The sequence below is a fragment of the Channa argus genome, chromosome 6 (genome assembly GCF_033026475.1).
Source record: "Channa argus isolate prfri chromosome 6, Channa argus male v1.0, whole genome shotgun sequence".
NCBI classification, from domain to species: domain Eukaryota; kingdom Metazoa; phylum Chordata; class Actinopteri; order Anabantiformes; family Channidae; genus Channa; species Channa argus.
The window spans coordinates 8047180-8070900 of record NC_090202.1 but is presented as its reverse complement, the minus strand read 5'-3'; the positions used below and the strand labels follow the sequence as shown (position 1 = coordinate 8070900).

Genomic DNA, 23721 nt, shown 5'->3' with positions numbered 1-23721 from the left:
TAAATAATTAATCTCTGACTTAACCTGTGGCATGTCAGCATGAATTACAATTTAATATACTATCATATTTTTAAATATTTAAAAACTAAAAATAAATACACATGTTAAACAGTTCAATTATTTCTTTTTAAACAGTTTTTAACATTATCAGAGATTAAAATGATGAAACAACAACACGTCTGTGTCAGCTATTTATGACCCACATGGGTTATACATTAGGACCTGATTATATGTACTTTCAATTGTTCAGAACCTCACACATGTAAACAGTCTGACGTTGGCAGAAGGATATGACAGAACGAACAGTTCAGTCAGCAATTTGCCCTGGATATTATTTTTTTCATTACATTAGCTGTACCCTAGCTCTTCTGGAGACTTGTGCCTGGTCCCAATTATACTGAAAGGGATTGACTAGGGATATGAAATCATATTGAGTGCTCCCTAATTTTCAAGTTTTATTTTCAGGTTTCCCCCTTAAAAAAGGGGTTGTAAGGGGTAGTGGTTGAAAATATGAAATGGGACAACTCTTCAACACCCCTTACTTGGCCATTAGAGGTAAATAAGTGTTCTGCTTTGTTATGGATATATGGATACGTCTTTAACATTGCTGAAACCTACACATACTAATGTTACTGCTTGCAGTTAAAATACACTCTTAGCAGTACTACATAGCTTGTTCTTGTTTATGCACTAAATTTATAGACAATACTGAACAGATTAGATACAACCAGGACAAAGTCAACTAGGAAATTTTGACCTTTAGTCCACTGCAGAAGCACAATTACTCTCTATCTCTTCTCTATCTATCTCTCTAGAGAGAATAACCACGACCGGTATGATTTATAATCTTCACAGAAGGATTTACTCCTCCCAAATACATACAGGTAACCTTTTCTTGGTAACACCAAGAAAGTATCCTGGTAAATACCATGAATGCAGAAAAGGCTTACTTTTCCAGTACAGTTTCAACTTACTTACTGAGTAAATAGTCATTTTTTAAGTATAGAAGCGTTGTTGGTCACTAAGTGCACATACATTTACATATATTGTACATGTTACAGTAGAATAGATACTCTGCATTTAATCCATCCACCTAGGAGGAGCAGGGGGCAGCCACAGGCGGAGCCCAGGGAGCTTGCTGAAGGACACACCTGGTGCATGCACTGGGATTTGAATTGGGAGACTTCTGTACCCCTGGCTAAACCTCTTCCCATTGAGTCAACAAACTGCTGTGTAATTACTAACCTTGCAAAATTTGTATGATTAACATTTGTGTTGATTGCACAGAAAAGAGAATAAGCTACTAACATTTATATAAGATCCTGGTATTACCATGGAAGCAGACAAGGCTTTCTTTTACAATTTCACCTTACTTACCGAGTAAATAGTCATGTTTTACATAGTAACCTTGCATTATTTACATGCAAAGGTTGGTGTTAATTGCTTGCAAAATTGAATAATCTAGTTTACATGGTAAGATCCTGGTAATATCATGGAACAGAACAATGTATCATAAGCACATTGTAAAAATATCTATCTAATACTCCTTTGAAAAAATCAGCAGTAAAGAACTTTATTGTTAACAAACAACAAAACATTCCCAATAACGTATAAAAGGTTACATGAAGATAAAGCCTGGAGTTCGTTCTTTGATTTCAGCCTTTATCAAAAGAAATTTTAAGTTTGTAAATGGTCATGTGGACAATCACTACCCTTGAAAGAACATTTATATAAACTGCTTTCTGTATTATCATTATGTACATGGTAATTAGCATCAACCATTTACTAATGTTTCTAAAGACCTTAAAAGGCACGTATAGACCCTTACTTAATATCAACAGTAGCCAACTGTTAACAATTGTTTGATGCTTATATTTTATTACTTAACTGTTAATAAGCATTAATTAGCTTGTAATATGTATGTAAATGTATGTAATTAGGTAAAGTGAGTGGATGCAGTATAAATTGTAAGTAATATATAAGATCATACCTTAGTTAATATGAACTCCATTTGGAAATTATTATGGTTAACAATTACTTAATGCTTATTAAGTCATTAACTGTTATTTAAAATACCCTAAAGTAAATTGACACCTTGTTAATTATTTAAAAAAATAAAAAGGTGCGGCATAATTCCAAAGTTTTGTTGGATAATACTTAAAGTTATTTTTATTTGCCTTATAACCAGGATGTTTTAGTGTTTTGGCACATCATTTTTCTTCCCCCAGCCTGGTACTATAGGTCCACAGATATGAAATATCAGTTTGTGTGTGTGTGTGTGTGTGTGTGAGAGAGAGAGAGAGAGAGAGAGAGAGAGACATCTAAAATGTATAAATGCCAACACAATATTTTGATCTACATCAAAGGCCATGTCATTCCATGCAGTTGTTTAGTTTTCTTTGACAGCATGGCGTCCACACAGAAGTGGCCAGAGTGGGCCTTGGCACTTTTAAAGACATTGTTGGTGGCTTCTTTCTCACAGGCACAGGAGCCAGTATGTTGGCATAGAGGAGACCCTGAGAACACCCATCTATCTAAAGGTGGGGATATTATATTAGGGGGAATCTTCTCTTTCCACAGTAGCTGGAAAGACAGACAGGAAAGCTACACTCACAAACCAGTGCCTCTGGAATGTATCAGGTAAATTATACAGATTTATTTCCCCCCACATTGATTAAATATGTGATTTTAAATACCTGTTGTGTGTATTACCACCATGAAATACTTGTATTACATATTTTGTTTCTATTTCTAATTCTACTACTAGTACACATTTTTAAAACTGTTTACATCAAGTTTGAATTTCAGAGCGTTCCAGTTTGCCCAGGCTATGATTTTTGCCATTGAGGAGATTAATAACAGCACTGAGCTACTACCTGGAATCTCTCTGGGATATAAAATGTATGATACTTGCAGCTCCATTGCTAGAAGTGTGCAGGCGGCACTGGCCTTGGCTAATGGTAATGAAGTTGTGTTTGCACAGTCTGAGACTCTATGTACCAGACCTGCACAAGTACAAGCAATAATGGGAGAGACCTCTTCCTCTCCTTGCATGGCTGTCGCTACTGTTATTGGACCCTTTAATATCCCAGAGGTGGGTAAGATGAGTGCATTCAATATTATATCTATATCAAAATTTTATATTGTGAACAGTTACTCTAACTGTTCACTGCAAATGTAAATCCATGTATGTTTTTAATGTTACATTTTTATTTTAGGAAGTTGTGTCTTTTATCTTTTAGATCAGCCCATTTGCCACCTGTGCTTGTCTCAGCGACAAAACCAAGTACCCATCCTTCCTCAGAACCATACCCAGTGACTACTATCAGAGCAGAGCTCTGGCCCAGTTGGTCAAACACTTTGGTTGGACTTGGGTTGGAGCTATAAGCAGCAATGATGATTATGGCAATAATGGAATGGCTACATTCACAGAAACTGCACAGCAGCTGGGCATCTGTCTGGATTATTCTGTGTCTTTCATTAGAACAGATCCACCAAACAAAATACTAAATATAATTCAAATGATAAAGCAATCTACTTCCAAGGTAATTGTGGCTTTCCTCTCTTTCTTGGATCTGGATGTGCTAATGTATCAGTTTTCTGAGCACAAGCTGACTGGGTACCAGTGGGTAGGAAGTGAAGGCTGGATCTTCGATTCCCAAACTGCAGAAATGGATCAGCATCACATTTTGGATGGTGCCATTGGCCTGGCCATCCCCAAAGCACATGTCAGTGGCATGAGAGAGTTTATATTAGATGTGAAGCCACTCAATTCATCTGGTGCTGAAATGTTTACAGAGTTCTGGGAAACACTGTTTAGCTGTAAATTAAAGTATTCAAAGTCATCAGCAGAGAATCAGAAAGAATGTACTGGACATGAAGATCTGAGTGGATTGCAGCACAGCTTCACTGATATGTCACTTATGCCCATATTCAACAATGTCTATAAAGGAGTGTATGCTGTGGCCCATGCACTTCATAATATGCTTGGCTGTAATGAAACATGTAACTACAAGGTGCAGCTGGATCCATTCGTGGTGAGTGAGTAGTCTTTACATTAAGTCACACCAAAATAATTAAAATATTGAAAAATAAATTGTTGCAGTCTATGATGCCATTGAGTGATAAAAAAAAGAAAAACACACAGATTGAAATATTTACCTGAATTGACACGTCTTTTTAGATTTTAAAACACCTAAGAAAGATTCATTTCAAAACAAAGGAAGGAGATGAAGTTTACTTTAATGAGAATGGAGACCCACCAGCAAAGTATGAAATTATAAACTGGCAGCCAAGGGAAAATGGCATTGTGGACTTTGTCACAGTTGGTCTTTATGATGCATCTTTACCTGTAAACAAACAGCTGAGTCTGCAACATAGGTCTTTAATATGGGTACAAAACTCCAAACAAGTAAGAAAACAATTCATCATCATAAATATTTATTACTATACAAATATGTATTACTGTCATTATATAGCATTAAAATAAGTGGATTGCCACAGCGTTTTAAAGTGAGTGCTGAAACATTTTTGCATACTCCTGTTGTTCATGCAGGTTCCTGTGTCAGTTTGCAGTGAGAAATGTCCCCCAGGAACTCGCAAAGTTCTCCAGAAAGGAAAACCTGTCTGCTGCTATGATTGTATAAGATGTGCAGAGGGAGAAATAAGCAACATCACAGGTCTGATAATATTAAAGAACATTACAGGTTTGGTAATACCTGCTTCTGAACATCAATCAACAACAGAAAAGCTGTCAATCTCATGTTTCAATCTTAAAAAAATCCTTTTTTGTTTTCTGTTCTATTTTACAAAGCTTCATTACAACTCTGACAAAACAAACGAAAATAATACATATGTATTTAATAACAAGGCTTGGTTTTATTCTATATACATGATCATCTAATGATCATGCCATGGGATTGTCATATGGTTTTACATTGGTATAATGTACTGTGTACTGTTTTATATGCTTAGGGTTAATGAAGAAGTTATAAAACTATAATCCTAAAGTCTTACATCTGCTTTAATACATTTCAGATTCTATCACCTGTGTGAAATGTCCTACTGAATCCTGGTCTAATGAGAGAAGAGATGCCTGTGTAAAGAAGGAGGCAGAGTTTCTATCATATGAAGAAATGATGGGAGCACTGCTCACTGCAGCATCTTTATTTGGAACATGCATGACTGCTGTTGTAGCCTTCATTTTCTTCAGATACAGGAAAACTCCTATTGTCAGGGCCAACAACTCTGAGCTGAGCTTCCTGCTGCTCTTCTCCTTGACTCTGTGCTTCCTGTGCTCTCTGACCTTTATCGGCCGACCCTCTGAGTGGTCCTGCATGCTGCGACACACAGCATTTGGCATCACCTTTGTCCTCTGTATCTCCTGTGTTCTGGGGAAAACTATGGTGGTGTTAATGGCCTTCAGGGCTTCACTTCCAGGCAGTAATGTGATGAAATGGTTTGGACCAACACAGCAGAGACTCAGTGTTCTGGTTTTCACTCTCATACAGGTTATAATATGTATCCTCTGGTTAACAATTTCTCCACCTTTTCCATTTAAGAATTTTAAAGTAATTAAAGACAAAATCATCTTAGAATGTGCTCTGGGATCAACTTTAGGCTTTTGGGCTGTACTTGGGTACATAGGTGTTCTGGCCACATTCTGTTTTATTCTTGCTTTTCTGGCTCGGAAACTGCCTGATAACTTTAATGAGGCCAAATTTATCACCTTCAGCATGTTGATCTTCTGTGCAGTGTGGATCACTTTTATTCCAGCATATGTCAGCTCTCCTGGGAAGTTCAGTGTTGCTGTGGAGATATTTGCTATTCTGGCCTCCAGTTTTGGACTGTTAACTTGTATTTTTATTCCAAAATGTTATATTATCTTACTGAGACCTGAGAAAAATTCAAAAAAGAATATGATGGGGAAAGGTTCATCAAAGACATTCTAAAATAGTAGCTAAATATACATAAAACAGTGCAGCAGAAAGATTCTAAATACATTTTTACACAATAGTGTGTTATACAGACACATATCGAATAGTTGTATCACATACCACAGTATGTTTCTTCTTTATCTAAATAAAATGTGACACTGCATATGGGGTCAATAGATTTTAATACAATGTAAAATGCAATCATTTTTGCTAATATTTGTTATGTAAGTAAAAATAAATACACAAGCTTCATATTGACTTGCTTATTAACTGATTATATTTGATATAGTTCACAACATGTAATCTGACACATTTGACATAAATTATTTTGTTGTGGTCAAACAGTTGAGAACAAAGAAAAATTAATATCTCTTTACTGAATTTCTTTTTGTGTACGCGCAAGTAAAGTGACACTACATTCTGAATAGTTGCCAAATAGTCACTCATTACTTCATGATCGGTTAATCATTACTTCCTGTTTTTGTGTAGCTTTAGGTAAAATGAAAAATAATAATAAGAAATTAATAATTAGGTCTTCATGGATTACAATTCTACAGCTGCATTATGTAGAATACATCTGAAATTTAAATCCCATCTGATCCATCTGATATTTAGTCAAGTCAACAATAAAATTTAAGTGATAAGTATAAGAAAAATTTACTCTGGACACATACAATAGCAATGTTCACGTACGTGGGGATGCTTACTCAAGTTTTTTTTTTTGTAATTATAATTCATTTAACATTACACTGCAATAGTAATAATCTATAGCAGTATTTGAATTACAAGTCAGTGGGTCCCAAGCCTAGTCCCCAGGGACCCCATGCCCTGCTTGTTGAATTTATCGTACTGGAGTACTTATTTTCATCTGGTTCTATAGATAGATATAGATGGGTATCATCAGCATAGCAATGGCAATTTATGTTTTCGAATATTGCTGCCTACAGGAGACATATATAAAGTAAAAATTATTGGTCCTAACACAGAGCCTTGTGGAACCTCAGAGCTAACCCTTGTGCGCAACCGTTAGCTTACATCACTTTTTAAAGGATTTTAGAAATAAAGGGGAGATTGTATATTGGTCTACAATTGGCTAAAACACCTGGGTCAAGACAGGGTTTTTAAGTAGTGGTTTGATAACAGCTACCTTATACGCCTGTGGTACATAGCCTGTTTTGAAATATAGATTAATGATATCTAATACAAGCTTATTTATTAAGGGTAAAGCTTCCTTGAGCAGTTTAGTTGGAATAGGGTCTTGTAGACAGGTTGTTAGTTTAGATTAGGTTATAGTTGAAGTTAGCTCAGTGAGATTTATGGGTGAAAAGCAGTCAAGGAGGGATTGGGGCCTTGATGATTCTAGCACTGTTGTACATGAGAATCTATCTGTAATATTTGGGGGGAGGAACTGATGAATTCTCTAATAGCTAAAATTTTATTCATAAAGAAAGTCATGAAGTCATTGCTGCTCAGAGTTAAGGGAAAACTAGGCTCAACAAAACTATGGCTCTTAGTCAGCCTGGTCAGTTCTTGTTTTCCTCTCTTAATTATGAATAATATGCTGTTCTGGCATCACAGAGAGCTAAAGGTAACCCTTAGTGCTGGTATGAAAAGCACAGGGTTTTCGGTCGATTACAACAGAAACCCAGGAATATCTATGATGGAAGCATAAAGCAAGCACTTAAGCAGGTTTGGTGGATGGATGGTACAACATGGTGGTGGATGGTACAACAACTAGACACAGGACAGAGACTGACTTTGACTTAAGAGCAAGATGTTTACTGTATGTAGGTATTAAAAGTTTTTACTGTAATTACTTTAGCTTTTGACTTACCCTGAATTTTGCTGCCTAACCCAGCTGTGCTTGTACATACAGAGCATCCAGTATTATAGTATAAGTATAGTATCCAGTATAAGTATTCACAATACACAATACATTTTCCACATTTTGTTATGTTACAGCCTTATTCTAAAATTGATCAAGCTCATTATTTTACTCACAATTTTACCATAAATTGACCCTAGACCCTATTCCAACTAAGCTGCTCAAGGAAGCTTTACCCTTAATAGATACATTCATATTAGATATCATCAATCTATCTTTAGAAACAGGCTATGTACCACAGCCCTATAAGGTAGCTGTAATTAAACCACTACTTAAAAAACCCTGTCTTGACCCAGGTGTTTTAGCCAATTACAGACCAATATCTAATCTCCCCTTTGTTTCTAAAATAATTGAAAAAGTAGTCGCAAAACAATTATGTGATCACCTTCATAGGAATAATTTGTATGAAGACTTTCAGTCAGGATTTAGAGTTAGTACAGAAACAGCACTGGTAAAAGTCACTAACGATCTTCTCATGGCCTCAGATAATGGACTCATCTCTATACTTGTTCTGTTAGACCTTAGTGCTGCATTTGATACCATTGATCATAACATTTTATTACAGAGACTGGAACATGAAATTGGAATTACAGGAACTGCACTAGGTTGGTTTAAATCTTATCTGTCTGATAGATTTCAATTTGTTGATGTTAATGATGAATCCTCCATGCACACAAAGGTTAGCTATGGAGTTCCACAAGGCTCTGTGTTAGGACCAATACTTTTTTTTTTAAATATGTCTCCTTTAGGCAACATTATTAGAAAACACTCCGTAAATTTCCACTGTTATGCTGATGATACCCAGCTATATTTATCTATAGAACCAGATGAAAATAATCAGTTAATAAAGCTTCAAGCATGCCTACAAGACATAAAGGCCTAGATGTCCTAAATTGTTTTACTTCTAAACTCAGACAAAACTGAAATCACAGTATTTGGGCCCAAAAATCTCAGAGATATGATGTCCAACCATATTGTTACTCTAGATGGCATAAGTCTGGCCTCCAGTACTACTGCAAGGAACCTTGGAGTTATTTTTGAACAGGATTTGTCCTTTAACTCACATATAAAACAAATCTCTAGAACAGCCTTCTTCCACCTACGGAACATTACCAAAATTAGGAGCATCCTGTCTCAAAGTGATGCTGAAAAACTGGTCCATGCATTTGTTATCTCTAGGTTGGACTACTGTAATTCCCTACTTTCAGGATGCCCCAGTAACTCCCTAAAGAGCCTGCAATTAATCCAAAATGCTGCAGCAAGAGTGCTGACTGGAACTAGCAAGAGAAATCATATTTCACCTTCACTAGCTTCTCTCCATTGGCTTCCCATTACATTTAGAATAGAATTTAAAACCCTGCTTCTTACATATAAAGCTCTGAATGGTCAGGTTCCATCATATATAGAAGACCTCATAGCACCATATCCTCCCAGTAGACCACTTTGATCTCAGAATGCAGGCCTACTTGTGGTTCCCAGAATTTCCAAAGGTAGAATGGGAGGTAGAGCCTTTAGCTATCAAGCTCCTCTCCTGTGGAACCAGCTCCCAGTTCAGATTCGGGAAGCAGACACCCTCTCTACTGTTAGGTCTAGGCTTAAAACCTTCCTCTTTAATAAAGCATATAGTTAGTTATAGTTATGCTGCTATAGGCTTAGACTGCTGGGTGACCTACCCATCGATAGACTGAGCTCGTTTCCTTCTCCTCTCACCCCACAATTGTCACCACTGTATGACATTAACTCTGGCTGTTTTCTCCAGTAGTTGTCTTTCTCCTTCTCTGTCTCCCTCTCTCAACGAAAACAGGTACCCTAAGCATCAGCATGTAAGGCAAAAGTGACTAGACAAAACCACGCTTTTTGATGCCTATGTAATGAGAATTAGCTGGTTTGATGGCCTGGTTTTTTAAAAAAGCACTGGAGTACTGTTTAGTGATCCAAGTCCTATTTTCAAATGAATATAAATGTTGCATTTCATTTGAAAATGTGTCATCCGCTGGTGTTGTTACACTATTTTGATAAAATCAAAAGTTAATGCAGTCAACCCCAACCAAGTCTTAAATGCATAAATTAAAATCTTTGCATTCAGAGGTTGGACTTTTTGTATTGTAAATTATTTTCTGATTGATATTAGAAGACAATTCAATATTTTACCACCACCATAATTAGGAGTCTAGGAGTCTATGAATAATAATGGCTTTAATTTCTGCATAGTTCATTCAATGATTCCAACCAAAACTTTAAAATAAATATTTTTTTTAAGTACAAAACACAATCAGCACAACTACTGCAAACATTTAGTCGAAAAATATATTATTTACCATGAGGTTACAGGTTCAAAATCCTCTAGTGCTTGAACACCTCCTTCCCCTTTAGCCAATCTTACACTATAGGTTTAATCATAGTAAACATCACTGTTATTTTTACAGTACTCAAACAATGTATAAATACAGACACTAGCATTTGTTTGTTTATTTCTCTCAGACAGTATGATGTGCACACAGAAGTGGCCAGAGCAGGGTTGGGCAATACTGCAGCTCTTGATGGTGGCATCTTTCTCACAGCCAAAGGAGTTGGTGTGCAGACAGAGAGGAGATCCTGAAAACCCTCAAATGTTTAAGGATGGTAACATTATATTAGGGGGAATCTTCTCTCTCCACAGCAGCTGGAAAGACAGACAGGAAACCTACACCAACAAACCACTGCCACTGGAATGTATCAGGTAAAGATAAGAATGTTTTTATAAATGTTTTTTACAAAATGTGCTCTACTGTGTGATGTAATTCAATCACATACTTCTATTAAATGTTCTATTGTTTCTATTTCAACAACTTCTTTGAAAATGATCATGAAACTGTTTGCATCAAGTTTGAATTTCAGAGATTTCCAAATTGCCTTGGCTATGATTTTTACCATTGAGCAGATTAATAACAGCACAGACGTTCTACCTGGCATCTCTCTGGGATATAAAATATACGATACTTGTGACTTTATTCCCAGAAGTGTGAGAGTTGCACTGGCCTTGGCTAATGGTAATGAAGTTGTGTCTGCAGAATCTGAGACATGTACCAGACCTGCACAAGTACAGGCAATAATGGGAGATACTTCTTCCTCTATTTGCATGGCTGTAGCTACTGTTAATGGACCGTTTAATATCCCACTGGTGGGTAAGATGTAAATTTGTGAAAATAATTTTGTTATTCAACAGGAAGTAAATAAGATCATGAGCATGATTGTGATTTAATGTTTTTTTTATCATTGGAGGTAATTTCCATATTTCTTTAGATCAGCCACTATGCCACCTGTGCTTGTCTCAGTGACAAAACCAAGTACCCATCCTTCCTCAGAACCATACCCAGTGACTACTATCAGAGCAGAGCCCTGGCCCAATTGGTAAAACACTTTGGTTGGACTTGGGTTGGAGTTATAAGAAGCAATAATGATTATGGCAATAATGGTATAGCTATATTCACAGAAACCGCACAGCAGCTGGGCATCTGTCTGGAGTATTCTGTATCTTTCTTTAGGACAGATCCACCAAACAAAATACAAAATATAATTGACATTATTAAGGTTTCTACTTCCAGGGTGATTGTTGCTTTCCTTCCCTACCCAGATATGGACATACTAATGTATAAGTTGTCTCAACACAACTTGACTGGGTACCAGTGGGTAGGCAGTGAGGGCTGGATCTTTGATTCCAAAATTGCAGAAATGGATCGACATCACATTCTGGACGGTGCCATAGGCCTGTTCATCCCCAAAGCACATGTCAGCGGCATGAGAGAGTTCATATTAGAATTGAAGCCAGTCAATTTGTTTGATAATGACATAATAATACAGTTCTGGGAGACATTGTTTAGCTGTAAGTTTAATCAGTCAAATTCATCAGCAGAGAAAAAGAGAAAATGTACTGGACATGAAGATCTGAGTGAATTGCAATCCAGTTTTATTGATATGTCACTTATGCCCATATTCAACAATGTCTATAAAGGAGTGTATGCTGTGGCCCATGCACTTCATAATATTCTTGGCTGTAATAAAACATGTAACTACAAGGTGCAGCTGGATCCATTCATGGTGAGTGAATACTTAAGTACTTATATTCTACTTTACCATTAAGGTGCAAATTAATGACTAAGATTTTGAAAACTTCATCATTGAAGTCTAATGTGTTGTTCAACCAATGCATTTAGACAAAGTCTGTGTATCTAATTTGTATCTTCATAGATTTTACAGCACATAAGAAATATTAATTTTAAAACAAAAGAAGGAGATGAAGTTTACTTTGATGAGAATGGAGACCCACCAGCAAAGTATGAAATTATAAACTGGCAGCCAGGAGAAAATGGCATTGTGGACTTTGTCACAGTTGGTCTTTATGATGCATCTTTACCTGTAGACAAACAGCTGAGTCTGCAAAATAGGTCTTTAATATGGGCACAAAACTCCAAACAAGTAAGAAAACAATTCATCATCATAAATATCATATATGTATTACTGTCATTATATAGCATGAAAATATGTGGTTTTCCAAAGCTTTTCAAAGTCTGAAAAATTGCTGAAAAATTTTTGCATACTCTTGTTGTTCATGCAGGTTCCTGTGTCAATTTGCAGTGAGAAATGTCCCCCAGGAACTCGCAAAGTTCTCCAGAAAGGAAAACCTGTCTGCTGCTATGACTGTATAAGATGTGCAGAGGGAGAAATAAGCAACATTACAGGTCTGATAATATTCCAGTTTTTGCAATTGAGAGAACCACTAAATGACTGTTACATGCCAATCTCAAATAGTAGAATATTGTTGTTTTCTAATTTCCAAAGTAGGAGTTTTTAAAATTTATGATGTATAAAGATTCTGGCTTTTATTTATTTTAACAGAAAAGTGATACGATACGATTGAAATGTGCATGTGTATCAAAATGTAACTGTTCAGCACACAATATGATGATTATATGTATTTGAAAATGAAAACGTTAAAGCAAATAGCTTATACTTAATATGATTGTGCCAATATTGAACATGTCATGGGTTTGTCATACAGTAATCCATGCAGCATCTGGTAATAATGTACTGCCTCATCTAATATAAAAACAAAATCCAACACTAAAACCAAAATACTCAGCACATATAACATCTGCTTTTTATTGCTTTTCAGATTCTATCACCTGTTTGAAATGTCTGCCTGAATTCTGGCCCAATGAGAGAAGAGATGCCTGTGTAAAGAAGGAGGCAGAGTTTCTATCATATGAAGAAATGATGGGAGCACTGCTCACTGCAGCATCTTTATTTGGAACATGCATGACTGCTGTTGTAGCCTTCATCTTCTTCAGATACAGGAAAACTCCTATTGTCAGGGCCAACAACTCTGAGCTGAGCTTCCTGCTGCTCTTCTCCTTGACTCTGTGCTTCCTGTGCTCTCTGACCTTTATCGGCCGACCCTCTGAGTGGTCCTGCATGCTGCGACACACAGCATTTGGCATCACCTTTGTCCTCTGTATCTCCTGTGTTCTGGGGAAAACTATGGTGGTGTTAATGGCCTTCAGGGCTTCACTTCCAGGCAGTAATGTGATGAAATGGTTTGGACCAACACAGCAGAGACTCAGTGTTCTGGTTTTCACTCTCATACAGGTTATGATATGTATCCTCTGGTTAACAATTTCTCCTCCTTTTCCATTTAAGAATTTAAAGGAAACCAAAGACAAAATCATCTTAGAATGTGCTCTGGGATCAACTTTAGGCTTTTGGGCTGTACTTGGGTACATAGGTGTTCTGGCCACATTCTGTTTTATTCTTGCTTTTCTAGCTCGGAAACTGCCTGATAACTTTAATGAGGCCAAATTTATCACCTTCAGCATGTTGATCTTCTGTGCAGTGTGGATCACTTTTATTCCAGCATATGTCAGCTCTCCTGGGAAGTTCAGTGTTGCTGTGGAGATATTTGCTATTCTGGCCTCCAGTTTTGGACTGTTAACTTGTATTTTTATTCCAAAATGTTATATTATTTTACTGAGACCTGAGAAAAATTCAAAAAAGAATATAATGGGGAAAGGTTCATCAAAGACATAAAATCTTATATAAATATACATAAAACATGGCAACAGAGACATTCTAATCAATTTTTTACACAATAGTTTGTATACAGAACAATATTATTAAATAGCTGCTTCACATAACACAATATGTTTCTACTTTATCTAAATAAAATGTGACATTGCATATGGAGTCAATAGCTTTTAATATAAAGTAAAATGCAACAATTTTTGCTAATATTTGTTATGCAAGTACAAATAAATGCACAAGGTTTATATCAAAATGCATACTGACTAACCATATTTTATATAGTTCACAACGTGTATTTAAACATTTGATGTGACTTGTTTTATTATGTTGTGCTCAAACAGTTCAAGAAAAAAAAGTACTTAATTTCTTTCTATCGTCAAGTAAAATGACACCAAAGTTTAAACGGCTTTCGGCTGTTTCGCCACACCAGAACACGTTCCGCACATCGATTTGGCATGTATATTTACGGCGGATGTCCTTCCTGCCGCAACCCTCTCATTTCTTTGTCTGGGTTCGGGACCGGCACCAAGGTTGCCCTTGGCGGCTGGTTGGGGCGGGATTCAAACCTGCTGCTTTCTGCATCCCAACCCAATGCTCTACCACTGATCCACCAGGCCCATGACACCAAATTTTAAATAAATTGCTTAATCATTACTCTGTGTTTGTCTGCCCTTAAGTAAATTGAAAGTTAATACTGTAGCGCCCCACGGCTTATGGGAGCAACTGTGGGAGGCGGCGAAGCAGAAGCTAAGACTAACACTAACTGACTTAGCTAACTAGCTATTCGGCTAGCATAGGTGCTAGCAGGCTAATAAGAGAGCAACTTGTCCAAAATGACAGACAGAAGGGAGAACACTTGTGCCCCATACACTGCACGACTCCAAGTGCCTCAAGCTGCTTAACAGGAAGTAATGATAAGACAGCTATTGTCTTTTTGCAGCTACTTCTAGCAATAAAGATAGCTGAACTTTATTTTAACACTCCAACGATTACGGTTACGAGGATCCATGATAATCTTAACTCTTAATGGGCAGATAACAGTTCTCATAATCCTTAACGTCATTCGTGTGGTCGACAACAGGGAGAATCAATGGTGCCAAAACCAGGGGGGCAGGCGGAGTCAGGTCAGTAAACATATCCTGGTCTAAATCGTGTATAGTAGGATGAACTCAATGTAGGCTGGAAAGTAGCGGTGAGAATGCAAACCATCTGGCAGCTTGGGTAGGGAACTTTTTTCATTTTCATTTCAACTTTATTTATATAGCGCCAATTCACAACAAAGTCATCTCAGGGCACTTTACAGAATAAAGTCAAGATTATAAAGATGTATAGAGAGAACCCAACAATTCCCCCTGGAGCAAGCCATAGGCAACAGTGGAGAGGAAAAGCTCCCTTTAACGGAAGAAACCACCAGTAGAACTAGGCTCAGGGTGGACGGCCATCTGCCTCGACCGGTTGGGGTGAGTGGAAAGGGGAGAGAGAAAAAAGCAGAGCAATAAAAGCGACAACAAAACATCGGGCAGGTTGGTAGGACCAGTAGCTGCACGCTGAAAGACACACAGCTTCCGCAATCTGAACTGGAAGCTGGTTCCACAGGAGAGGAGCTTGATAGCCAAAGGCTCTACCTTCCATTCTACCTTTGGAAATTCTGGGAACCACAAGTAGGCCTGCATTCTGAGATCGAAGTGGTCTACTGGGAGGATATGGTGCTATGAGGTCTTCTATATATGATGGAGCCTGACAATTCAAAGATTTATATGTAAGAAGCAGAGTTTTAAATTCTATTCTAAATTTTTATGGGAAGCCAGTGGAGAGAAGCTAGTGAAGGTGAAATATGATCTCTCTTGCTAGTTCCAGTCAGCACTCTTGCTGCAGCATTTGGATTAATTGCAGGTTCTTTAGGGCATTACTGGGGCATCCTGAAAGTAGGGAATTACAGTAGTCCAACCTAGAGGTATCAAATGCATGGACCAGTTTTTCGCCATCACTTTGAGACAGGATGCTCCTAATTTTGGCAATGTTCCGTATGTGGAAGAAGGCTGTTCTAGAGATTTTTTTTATATGTGAGGCAAAGGACAAATCCTGTTCAAAAATAACTCCAAGGTTCCTTGCAGTAGTACTGGAGCCCAGACTTATGCCATCTAGAGTAACAATATGGTTGGACATCATATTTCTTTAGAGTTTAGAAGTAAAACATTGTGGGACATCCAGGCTTTTATGTCTAGTAGCATGCTTGAAGCTTTTTTAACTGATTATTTTCAGCTGGTTCCATAGATAAATATAGCTGGGTATCATCAGCATAGCAGTGGAAATTTATGGAGTGTTTTCTAATAATGTTGCCTAAAGGAGACATATACAAAGTAAAAAGTATTGGTCCTAACACAGAGCCTTGTGGAACTCCATAGCTAACCTTTGTGTGCATGGAGGATTCATCATTAACATGAACAAATTGAAGTCTATCAGATAGATAATTTAAACTAACCTAGTGCAGTTCCCTTAATCCCACTCTCATCTTCCAGTCTCTATAATAAAATGTTGTGATCAGTGATATCGAATGCAGCACTAAAATCTAACAGAACAAATATAGAGACTAGTCCATTATCTGAGGCCATGAGAAGATCGTTGGTTCATACAAATTATTCCTATGAAGGTGATCACATAATTGTTTTGCAACTCCTTTTTTAATTATTTTAGAAATAAAGGGGAGATTAGATATTGGTGTGTAATTTTCTAAAACATCTGGGTCAAGACAGGGTTTTTTAAGTATTGGTTTAATTACAGCTACCTTATAGGCCTGTGGTACATAGCCTGCTTCTAAAGATAGATTGATCATATCTAATACAAACATATCTATTAAGGGTAAAGCTTCCTTGAGCAGTCTAGTTAGATGAGGTAATAATTAAAGTTAGCTCATCGAGGTCTTTGGGTAAAAAGCATTCTAAGAGGGATAGGGGCCTTATTGATGATTCTAGAGCTGTTGTACATGAAGATCTATCTGTAATATTTGGGGGGAGGATCTGGTGAATTCTTTCTCTAATATCTACAATTTTATTCATAAAGAAAGTCATGAAGTCATTGCTGCTCAGAGTTAAGGGAAAACTAGGCTCAACAGAACTATGGCTGCAGAAATGTCAACATAATCAACTTGTGCACAAGTAACGTGATGAAAGATGATGATGAAAGAATAATTTCTTTAAATTTGTTTACAGCTTTTTCAGTGGAATTCTATCCTAACTGCTGTCTATTCTGTTATTGTAAATTCAGATGTTATTAGAAAATGGTCAGACAGAAGACAGTTATGAGGAAATATTGTTAAATTGTTCGTTTTATTGCCATATGTAAGGGCAATGTCTAGAGTGTGACTAAAACAGTGAGTGAGTTATTTACCAATTGAATCTAATAATGAATTAAACGCAGTGCTGAGTCAGTTACTGTCAGCATCTACATGAATGTTAAAGTCACCCACTATCATGACTTTATCTGTATTAAGCACTAAATCAGATAGAAAATCAGAAAATTCTATTAAAAACTCTGAGTAAGTGGTATATTAAACAAAATGCTCAATTTTGGACTCATCATCTTCTGATTGACAATGTCACACATGTCTTTCTTTATTAAAGTAACCAGATGTTACCACGGTGCTGCGGAAACTTTGTTGAGTGAACGCTGGCACTGCTGGCTGCCGCTGCTCGCCAGAATTTGAATGTTTTTTGCTGCCTAATACTCCTAATCATGTTGTCTAGTAAGACCTGCTTTTGGTCCGTGCTCTTCTGGGCTATCTTTGCAACTCTACATTAACCTGTGTCTGGAATCATCAAGTACTCAGCTGCTGAGCTCCATCGGCTCCAATTCCACTCTCACAGCCTTCACCGCAATTTCTAACTTAATACTCCCTTGCCCCTCTCATGACACACATAATTCACCCCTTGCTTATCAATGAAATGGTTCTCTCTTCTCTCAAAACAGCTGCTCTCTCTCACATACTCAAAATGCCTATTGCAGATCCCAATGACCTCGATAATCCACATGCTATCTCCAATCTTCCTTTTCTTTCTAAGATTTCAAAATAAATTCTCACTTCTCAGCTTCATGACAATCTAACACACAATAATCTTTATGAACAATTCGAATATAGTTTCTGCCCTCTGCATTACACTGAAACAGCTTTACTTTAAATCACCAATGATATCCTCCTGGCAACTGAATCTGGTCTTTTGTTCATCCTTGTTCTTCTTGATCTGAGTGCAGCCTTCTACCAACAATCAGGACCTGGATTTTATGATTTCTTCCATCTTGCTGATTTTTGGTATTCAACTGGTATATATGGCAACTCAGCTTTAGGTGTCCTATGGGGAAAGGGTTCATGAGCAGAAGGTTGAGGTCTGGAGGAGCTGGTGTGACAGGATCTTTGATGTCTGACTGACAGTCTCCTGTGTCTGGCGGTGATGGTAAGCTGAGGCTTGCTCTTTGTGATCCCTCAGAAATAAGAACGAGCAGCCTGTATAAATTTACTTTTACTTAGTTGATGTGATTTCTGAGATGGCTGTGTGATTCCACTTTAGTGGCTAGGGAAGGAAGAAGCATGGGACTGGTATGGGCCAAGAAGTGGACATAGATGATGATTCCCAACTCCCAGCAGAAGGCCACCCCTCTTTTGGGATTTTTTAAAAGTAGAGCTTCAGTTGTTGGGTTTTTGTTTCAAGGTACCATTGTATCCTGTTTTAATCAATGCTCAGTCTTTATGGGAAAAAAGTTTATTATAAAAAAAGTTTTATAATAATGTTGAGCTGTTTCAGAGGTGTCTTATCTGGGAAAGCAAATAAATCACTGGAGTATTGTTAAGTGATCCAAGTCCTATTTTCAGATAAAAGTAAATGTTGCTGTTCGTTTGAAAATGAAGGTCCAACAGTCTGGAGAGAGATTGTTAGAGGCACAGAATTAAAGGAACTTGAAGTCCAGTGTTTACACAATCAGTGATGATTTAGGGTGTTCATTCATCCGCCGTTGTTGGTCCACTATTTTTATCAAGTCCAAAGGTAATGGTCATCTCCAGCCAAGCATTGAATGTTTAGATGAAAATGTTTTTCTGTTAAATATTTTTTGGACTTTTTTCTTTATTGAATGTTCATAGGACATAATCCAGTATTTTAAGACATTGGAGTTTTGACTTTTGGACTGTAAGCTGTTTTCACTGCAATCAAAACAAAACATGGCTTCAAATATTTTATTTTAGGTGTCGTGAAGATGAGATGCACAAGTATTTTGAGCAGGTAATGAAGTGCTTGAAACCAGGTGTGAAGGGGTGGTGGGGACAGACAGGTGGACGCATAGGTAGAGTAGGAGAGGAATTAGATACAGAATTAAATGACTAGAGAGGAAATATCTGGTATACAGAGGAATCGACTGGCCATTTATTTATGAGGAATCAAAATTTGCAGCCTATAAGTTATAATGGCTGTAATTTATTTTTAAATAGTAAAAAAAAAACAGCACAACTACTCAAAATATTGTTGTCTGAAGACATTATTTACCGTTGGGAATTAGGGCCAAAATCGTCTAGAGTTTAAACACCTCCCTCCCTTAGCCAATCTTATTCTATAGGTTCAAAGATAGTAAACATCTGTTATTTTTACAAAAATGAATAAATACAGACACTGGCTTATATATAAATATAATATGTGTCATCCCTTTGTTTATTTCTCTCAGACAGTATGATGTACACACAGAAGTGGCCAGAGCAGGGTTGGGCAATACTGCAGCTCTTGATTGTAGCATCTTTCTCACAGGCAAAGGAGTTGGTGTGCAGACAGAGAGGAGATCCTGAAAACCCTCAAATGTTTAAGGATGGTAACATTATATTAGGGGGAATCTTCTCTCTCCACAGCAGCTGGAAAGAAAGACAGGAAACCTACACCAACAAACCACTGCCACTGGAATGTATCAGGTAAAGAGAAAAATGTTTTTAAAAAGTTTTTTACAAAATGTGCTCTACTGTGTGTTGTAGCAAAATCACATGCTTTCATTTGATGTTTTATTGTTTCTATTTTAACAACTGCTTTAAAAATCATCATCAAACTGTTTAAGTTTGAATTTCAGAGATTTCCAGATTGCCCAGGCTATGATTTTTACCATTGAGGAGATTAATAACAGCACAGACCTTCTACCTGGCATCTCTCTGGGATATAAAATGTATGATACTTGTGGCTCTATTGCCAGAAGTGTGAGAGTTGCACTGGCCTTGGCTAATGGTAATGAAGTTGTGTCTGCAGAATCTGAGACTTCATGTACCAGACCCTCACAAGTACAGGCAATAATGGGAGATACTTCTTCTTCTCCTTGCATGGCTGTAGCTACTGTTATTGGACCCTTTAATATCCCACTGGTGGGTAAGATTGATACAATTTAAATTTGTAAAAATAATAATGTTATTCTTAAGACAGTTAAATATGCTGATGAGCATGATTGTAACATAATGAATGGTTTATATTTTTATGTTGGGAGGTAATTTCTCTAATCCCTTAGATCAGCCACTTTGCCACCTGTGCTTGTCTCAGTGATAAAACCAAGTACCCATCCTTCCTCAGAACCATACCCAGTGACTACTATCAGAGCAGAGCCCTGGCCCAGTTGGTCAAACACTTTGGTTGGACTTGGGTTGGAGCTATAAGAAGCAATAATGATTATGGCAACAATGGAATGGCTACATTCACAGAATCTGCACAACAGCTGGGCATCTGTCTGGAGTATTCTGTATCTTTCTTTAGGACAGATCCACCAAACAAAATACAAAATATAATTGACATTATTAAGGTTTCTACTTCCAGGGTGATTGTTGCTTTTCTTCCCTTCCCAGATATGGACATACTAATGTATAAGTTGTCTCAGCACAACTTGACTGGGTACCAGTGGGTAGGCAGTGAGGGCTGGATCTTTGATTCCCAAATTGCAGAAATGGATCAAAATCACATTCTGGATGGTGCTATAGGCCTGTCCATCCCCAAAGCACATGTCAGCGGGATGAGAGAGTTCATATTAGATGTGAAGCCAGTTTTTGGTAATGACATAATAATAGAGTTCTGGGAGACATTGTTTAGCTGTAAGTTTAATCAGTCAAATTCATCAGCAGAGAAAAAGAGAGAATGTACTGGACATGAAGATCTGAGTGAATTGCAACCCAGTTTTATTGATATGTCACTTATGTCCATATTCAACAATGTCTATAAAGGAGTGTATGCTGTGGCCCATGCACTTCATAATATTCTTGGCTTTAATAAAACATGTAACTACAAGGTGCAGCTGGATCCATTCATGGTGAGTGAATTCTTAAGTACTTATATTCTATTTTACCATTAAGGTGGAAATTAATTAATAAAAATTATTAGACTGCATCATTGCTGGTCTAATATAACCAATGCATTTAGACAAAGTCTGTGTATATCTAATTCATATCTTCTTAGATTTTACAGCACATAAAAAATATTAGTTTCAAAACAAAGGAAGGAGATGAAGTTTACTTTAATGAGAATGGAGACCCACCAGCAAAGTATGAAATTATAAACTGGCAGCCAGGAAAAAATGGCATTGCAGAGTTTGTCACAGTTGGTCTTTATGATGCATCTTTACCTGCAGACAAACAGCTGAGTCTGCAAAATAAGTCTTTAATTTGGACACATAATTCAAGACAGGTAAACTGTTACTCGATCACTGTAACTCTACTCAAAGTATAATTTTCATAACATTGCATCAGAATACAGTAAGTATGAGGTTTGCAATTCAAACATTTTTACATGCTGTAAAATGTTCATATTATTGTATGGAGAAAAAGTGGTTTGCCACAACTTTTCAAAGTCAGTGCTGAAACATTTTTGCATTCTCTTGTTGTTAATACAGGTTCCTGTATCAGTTTGCAGTGAGAAATGTCCCCCAGGAACTCGCAAAGTTCTCCAGAAAGGAAAACCTGTCTGCTGCTATGACTGTATCAGATGTGCAGAGGGAGAAATAAGCAACATCACAGGTCTGATAATATTCAAGTTTTTGCACTTGAGAGAACCACTAAATGACTCTTACATGCCAATCTCAAATAATAGAATATTGTTGTTTTCTGTTGAAAAGTGAGACGATTCGATTCAAAATGTGCATGTGTATAAAAATGTAACTGTTCAGCACAAAATATGATTATTATATGTATTTGAAAATGAAAATGTTAAAGCAAATAGCTCATACTTAATATGAACAATACCAATATTGAACATGTCATGGGTTTGTCATACAGTAATCCATGCAGCATCTGGTAATAATGTACTGCCTCATCTAATATAAAAACAAAATCCAACACTAAAACCAAAATACTCAGCACATATAACATCTGCTTTTTATTGCTTTTCAGATTCTATCACCTGTTTGAAATGTCTGCCTGAATTCTGGCCCAATGAGAGAAGAGATGCCTGTGTAAAGAAGGAGGCAGAGTTTCTATCATATGAAGAAATGATGGGAGCACTGCTCACTGCAGCATCTTTATTTGGAACATGCATGACTGCTGTTGTAGCCTTCATCTTCTTCAGATACAGGAAAACTCCTATTGTCAGGGCCAACAACTCTGAGCTGAGCTTCCTGCTGCTCTTCTCCTTGACTCTGTGCTTCCTGTGCTCTCTGACCTTTATCGGCCGACCCTCTGAGTGGTCCTGCATGCTGCGACACACAGCATTTGGCATCACCTTTGTCCTCTGTATCTCCTGTGTTCTGGGGAAAACTATGGTGGTGTTAATGGCCTTCAGGGCTTCACTTCCAGGCAGTAATGTGATGAAATGGTTTGGACCAACACAGCAGAAACTCAGTGTTCTGGTTTTCACTCTCATACAGGTTATAATATGTATCCTCTGGTTAACAATTTCTCCTCCTTTTCCGTTTCAGAATTTTAAAGTAACCAAAGACAAAATCATCTTAGAATGTGCTCTGGGATCAACTTTAGGCTTTTGGGCTGTACTTGGGTACATAGGTGTTCTGGCCACATTCTGTTTTATTCTTGCTTTTCTGGCTCGGAAACTGCCTGATAACTTTAATGAGGCCAAATTTATCACCTTCAGCATGTTGATCTTCTGTGCAGTGTGGATCACTTTTATTCCAGCATATGTCAGCTCTCCTGGGAAGTTCAGTGTTGCTGTGGAGATATTTGCTATTCTGGCCTCCAGTTTTGGGCTGTTAATTTGTATTTTTATTCCAAAATGTTATATTATCTTACTGAGACCTGAGAAAAATTCAAAAAAGAATATGATGGGGAAAGGGGCAACAAAGACATGCTAAATTGTAAAAAAAAACATAAATTTAATAGGGTTGCATTGTAGTTTAATAAATTTTTTTTATAAAATAGTGTGTTATACAGACTAATAAATAGATAAATAGATAAATAGAGATCTTTATTTATTTTATTGAATAGATGCATTTTACAACTGTAATACTTCTTTTCCTCTGTATCAAATTCATTGGTCACATAGTGTAAGGTGATCACACAGCATTAATACAAAATGACATGAAATCATATGAAATGAAAGTAATCCATTATCTGTAACTGCTTATCCTGTTTAGGGTCACAGGGAGCTTAAGACTTTCACTGGATGAGAGGTGGGGTACACCCTGGTTGCCACACTATCTCAGGGCCAACACAGAGATATAGATATTCCCCTCCCCAGCTGTGCAGTGCCGGAGGATTGCGTCAATAATAATCAATATTTAACTTGACCCTAACATGGAATCTACCAACCAAACGTGCTGCATGAGAATTAAATACCTAAAAGTAAATACCCCAAACTGACTGCACTAACACGCTGGGAGGTCGTTTTAATTAGC

The 23721-nt window shown here is 37.2% G+C and overlaps 3 protein-coding genes across 3 annotated transcripts; all 3 read left to right on the top strand.

Moving 5' to 3' along the window:
* The first annotated feature begins 2830 nt into the window (after positions 1-2830).
* On the top strand, positions 2831-5951 carry LOC137128936 (extracellular calcium-sensing receptor-like). Its single transcript, XM_067507646.1, has 5 exons — positions 2831-3094; positions 3243-4037; positions 4184-4411; positions 4556-4679; positions 5038-5951. The coding sequence occupies exons 1-5, from the start codon at positions 2831-2833 to the stop codon at positions 5949-5951; spliced, it is 2325 nt and encodes a 774-aa protein (XP_067363747.1).
* A 4395-nt stretch (positions 5952-10346) lies between these two features.
* On the top strand, positions 10347-13884 carry LOC137128943 (extracellular calcium-sensing receptor-like). Its single transcript, XM_067507653.1, has 6 exons — positions 10347-10540; positions 10687-10981; positions 11104-11898; positions 12049-12276; positions 12416-12539; positions 12974-13884. The coding sequence occupies exons 1-6, from the start codon at positions 10362-10364 to the stop codon at positions 13882-13884; spliced, it is 2532 nt and encodes an 843-aa protein (XP_067363754.1). The 5' UTR covers positions 10347-10361.
* A 6112-nt stretch (positions 13885-19996) lies between these two features.
* LOC137129217 (extracellular calcium-sensing receptor-like) lies at positions 19997-23178 on the top strand. The gene is made up of 6 exons (XM_067508154.1): positions 19997-20260; positions 20401-20614; positions 20648-21189; positions 21336-21563; positions 21769-21892; positions 22265-23178. Exons 1-6 carry the CDS (start codon positions 19997-19999, stop codon positions 23176-23178), a joined length of 2286 nt encoding a protein of 761 aa, XP_067364255.1.
* The last annotated feature ends 543 nt before the right edge of the window (positions 23179-23721 follow it).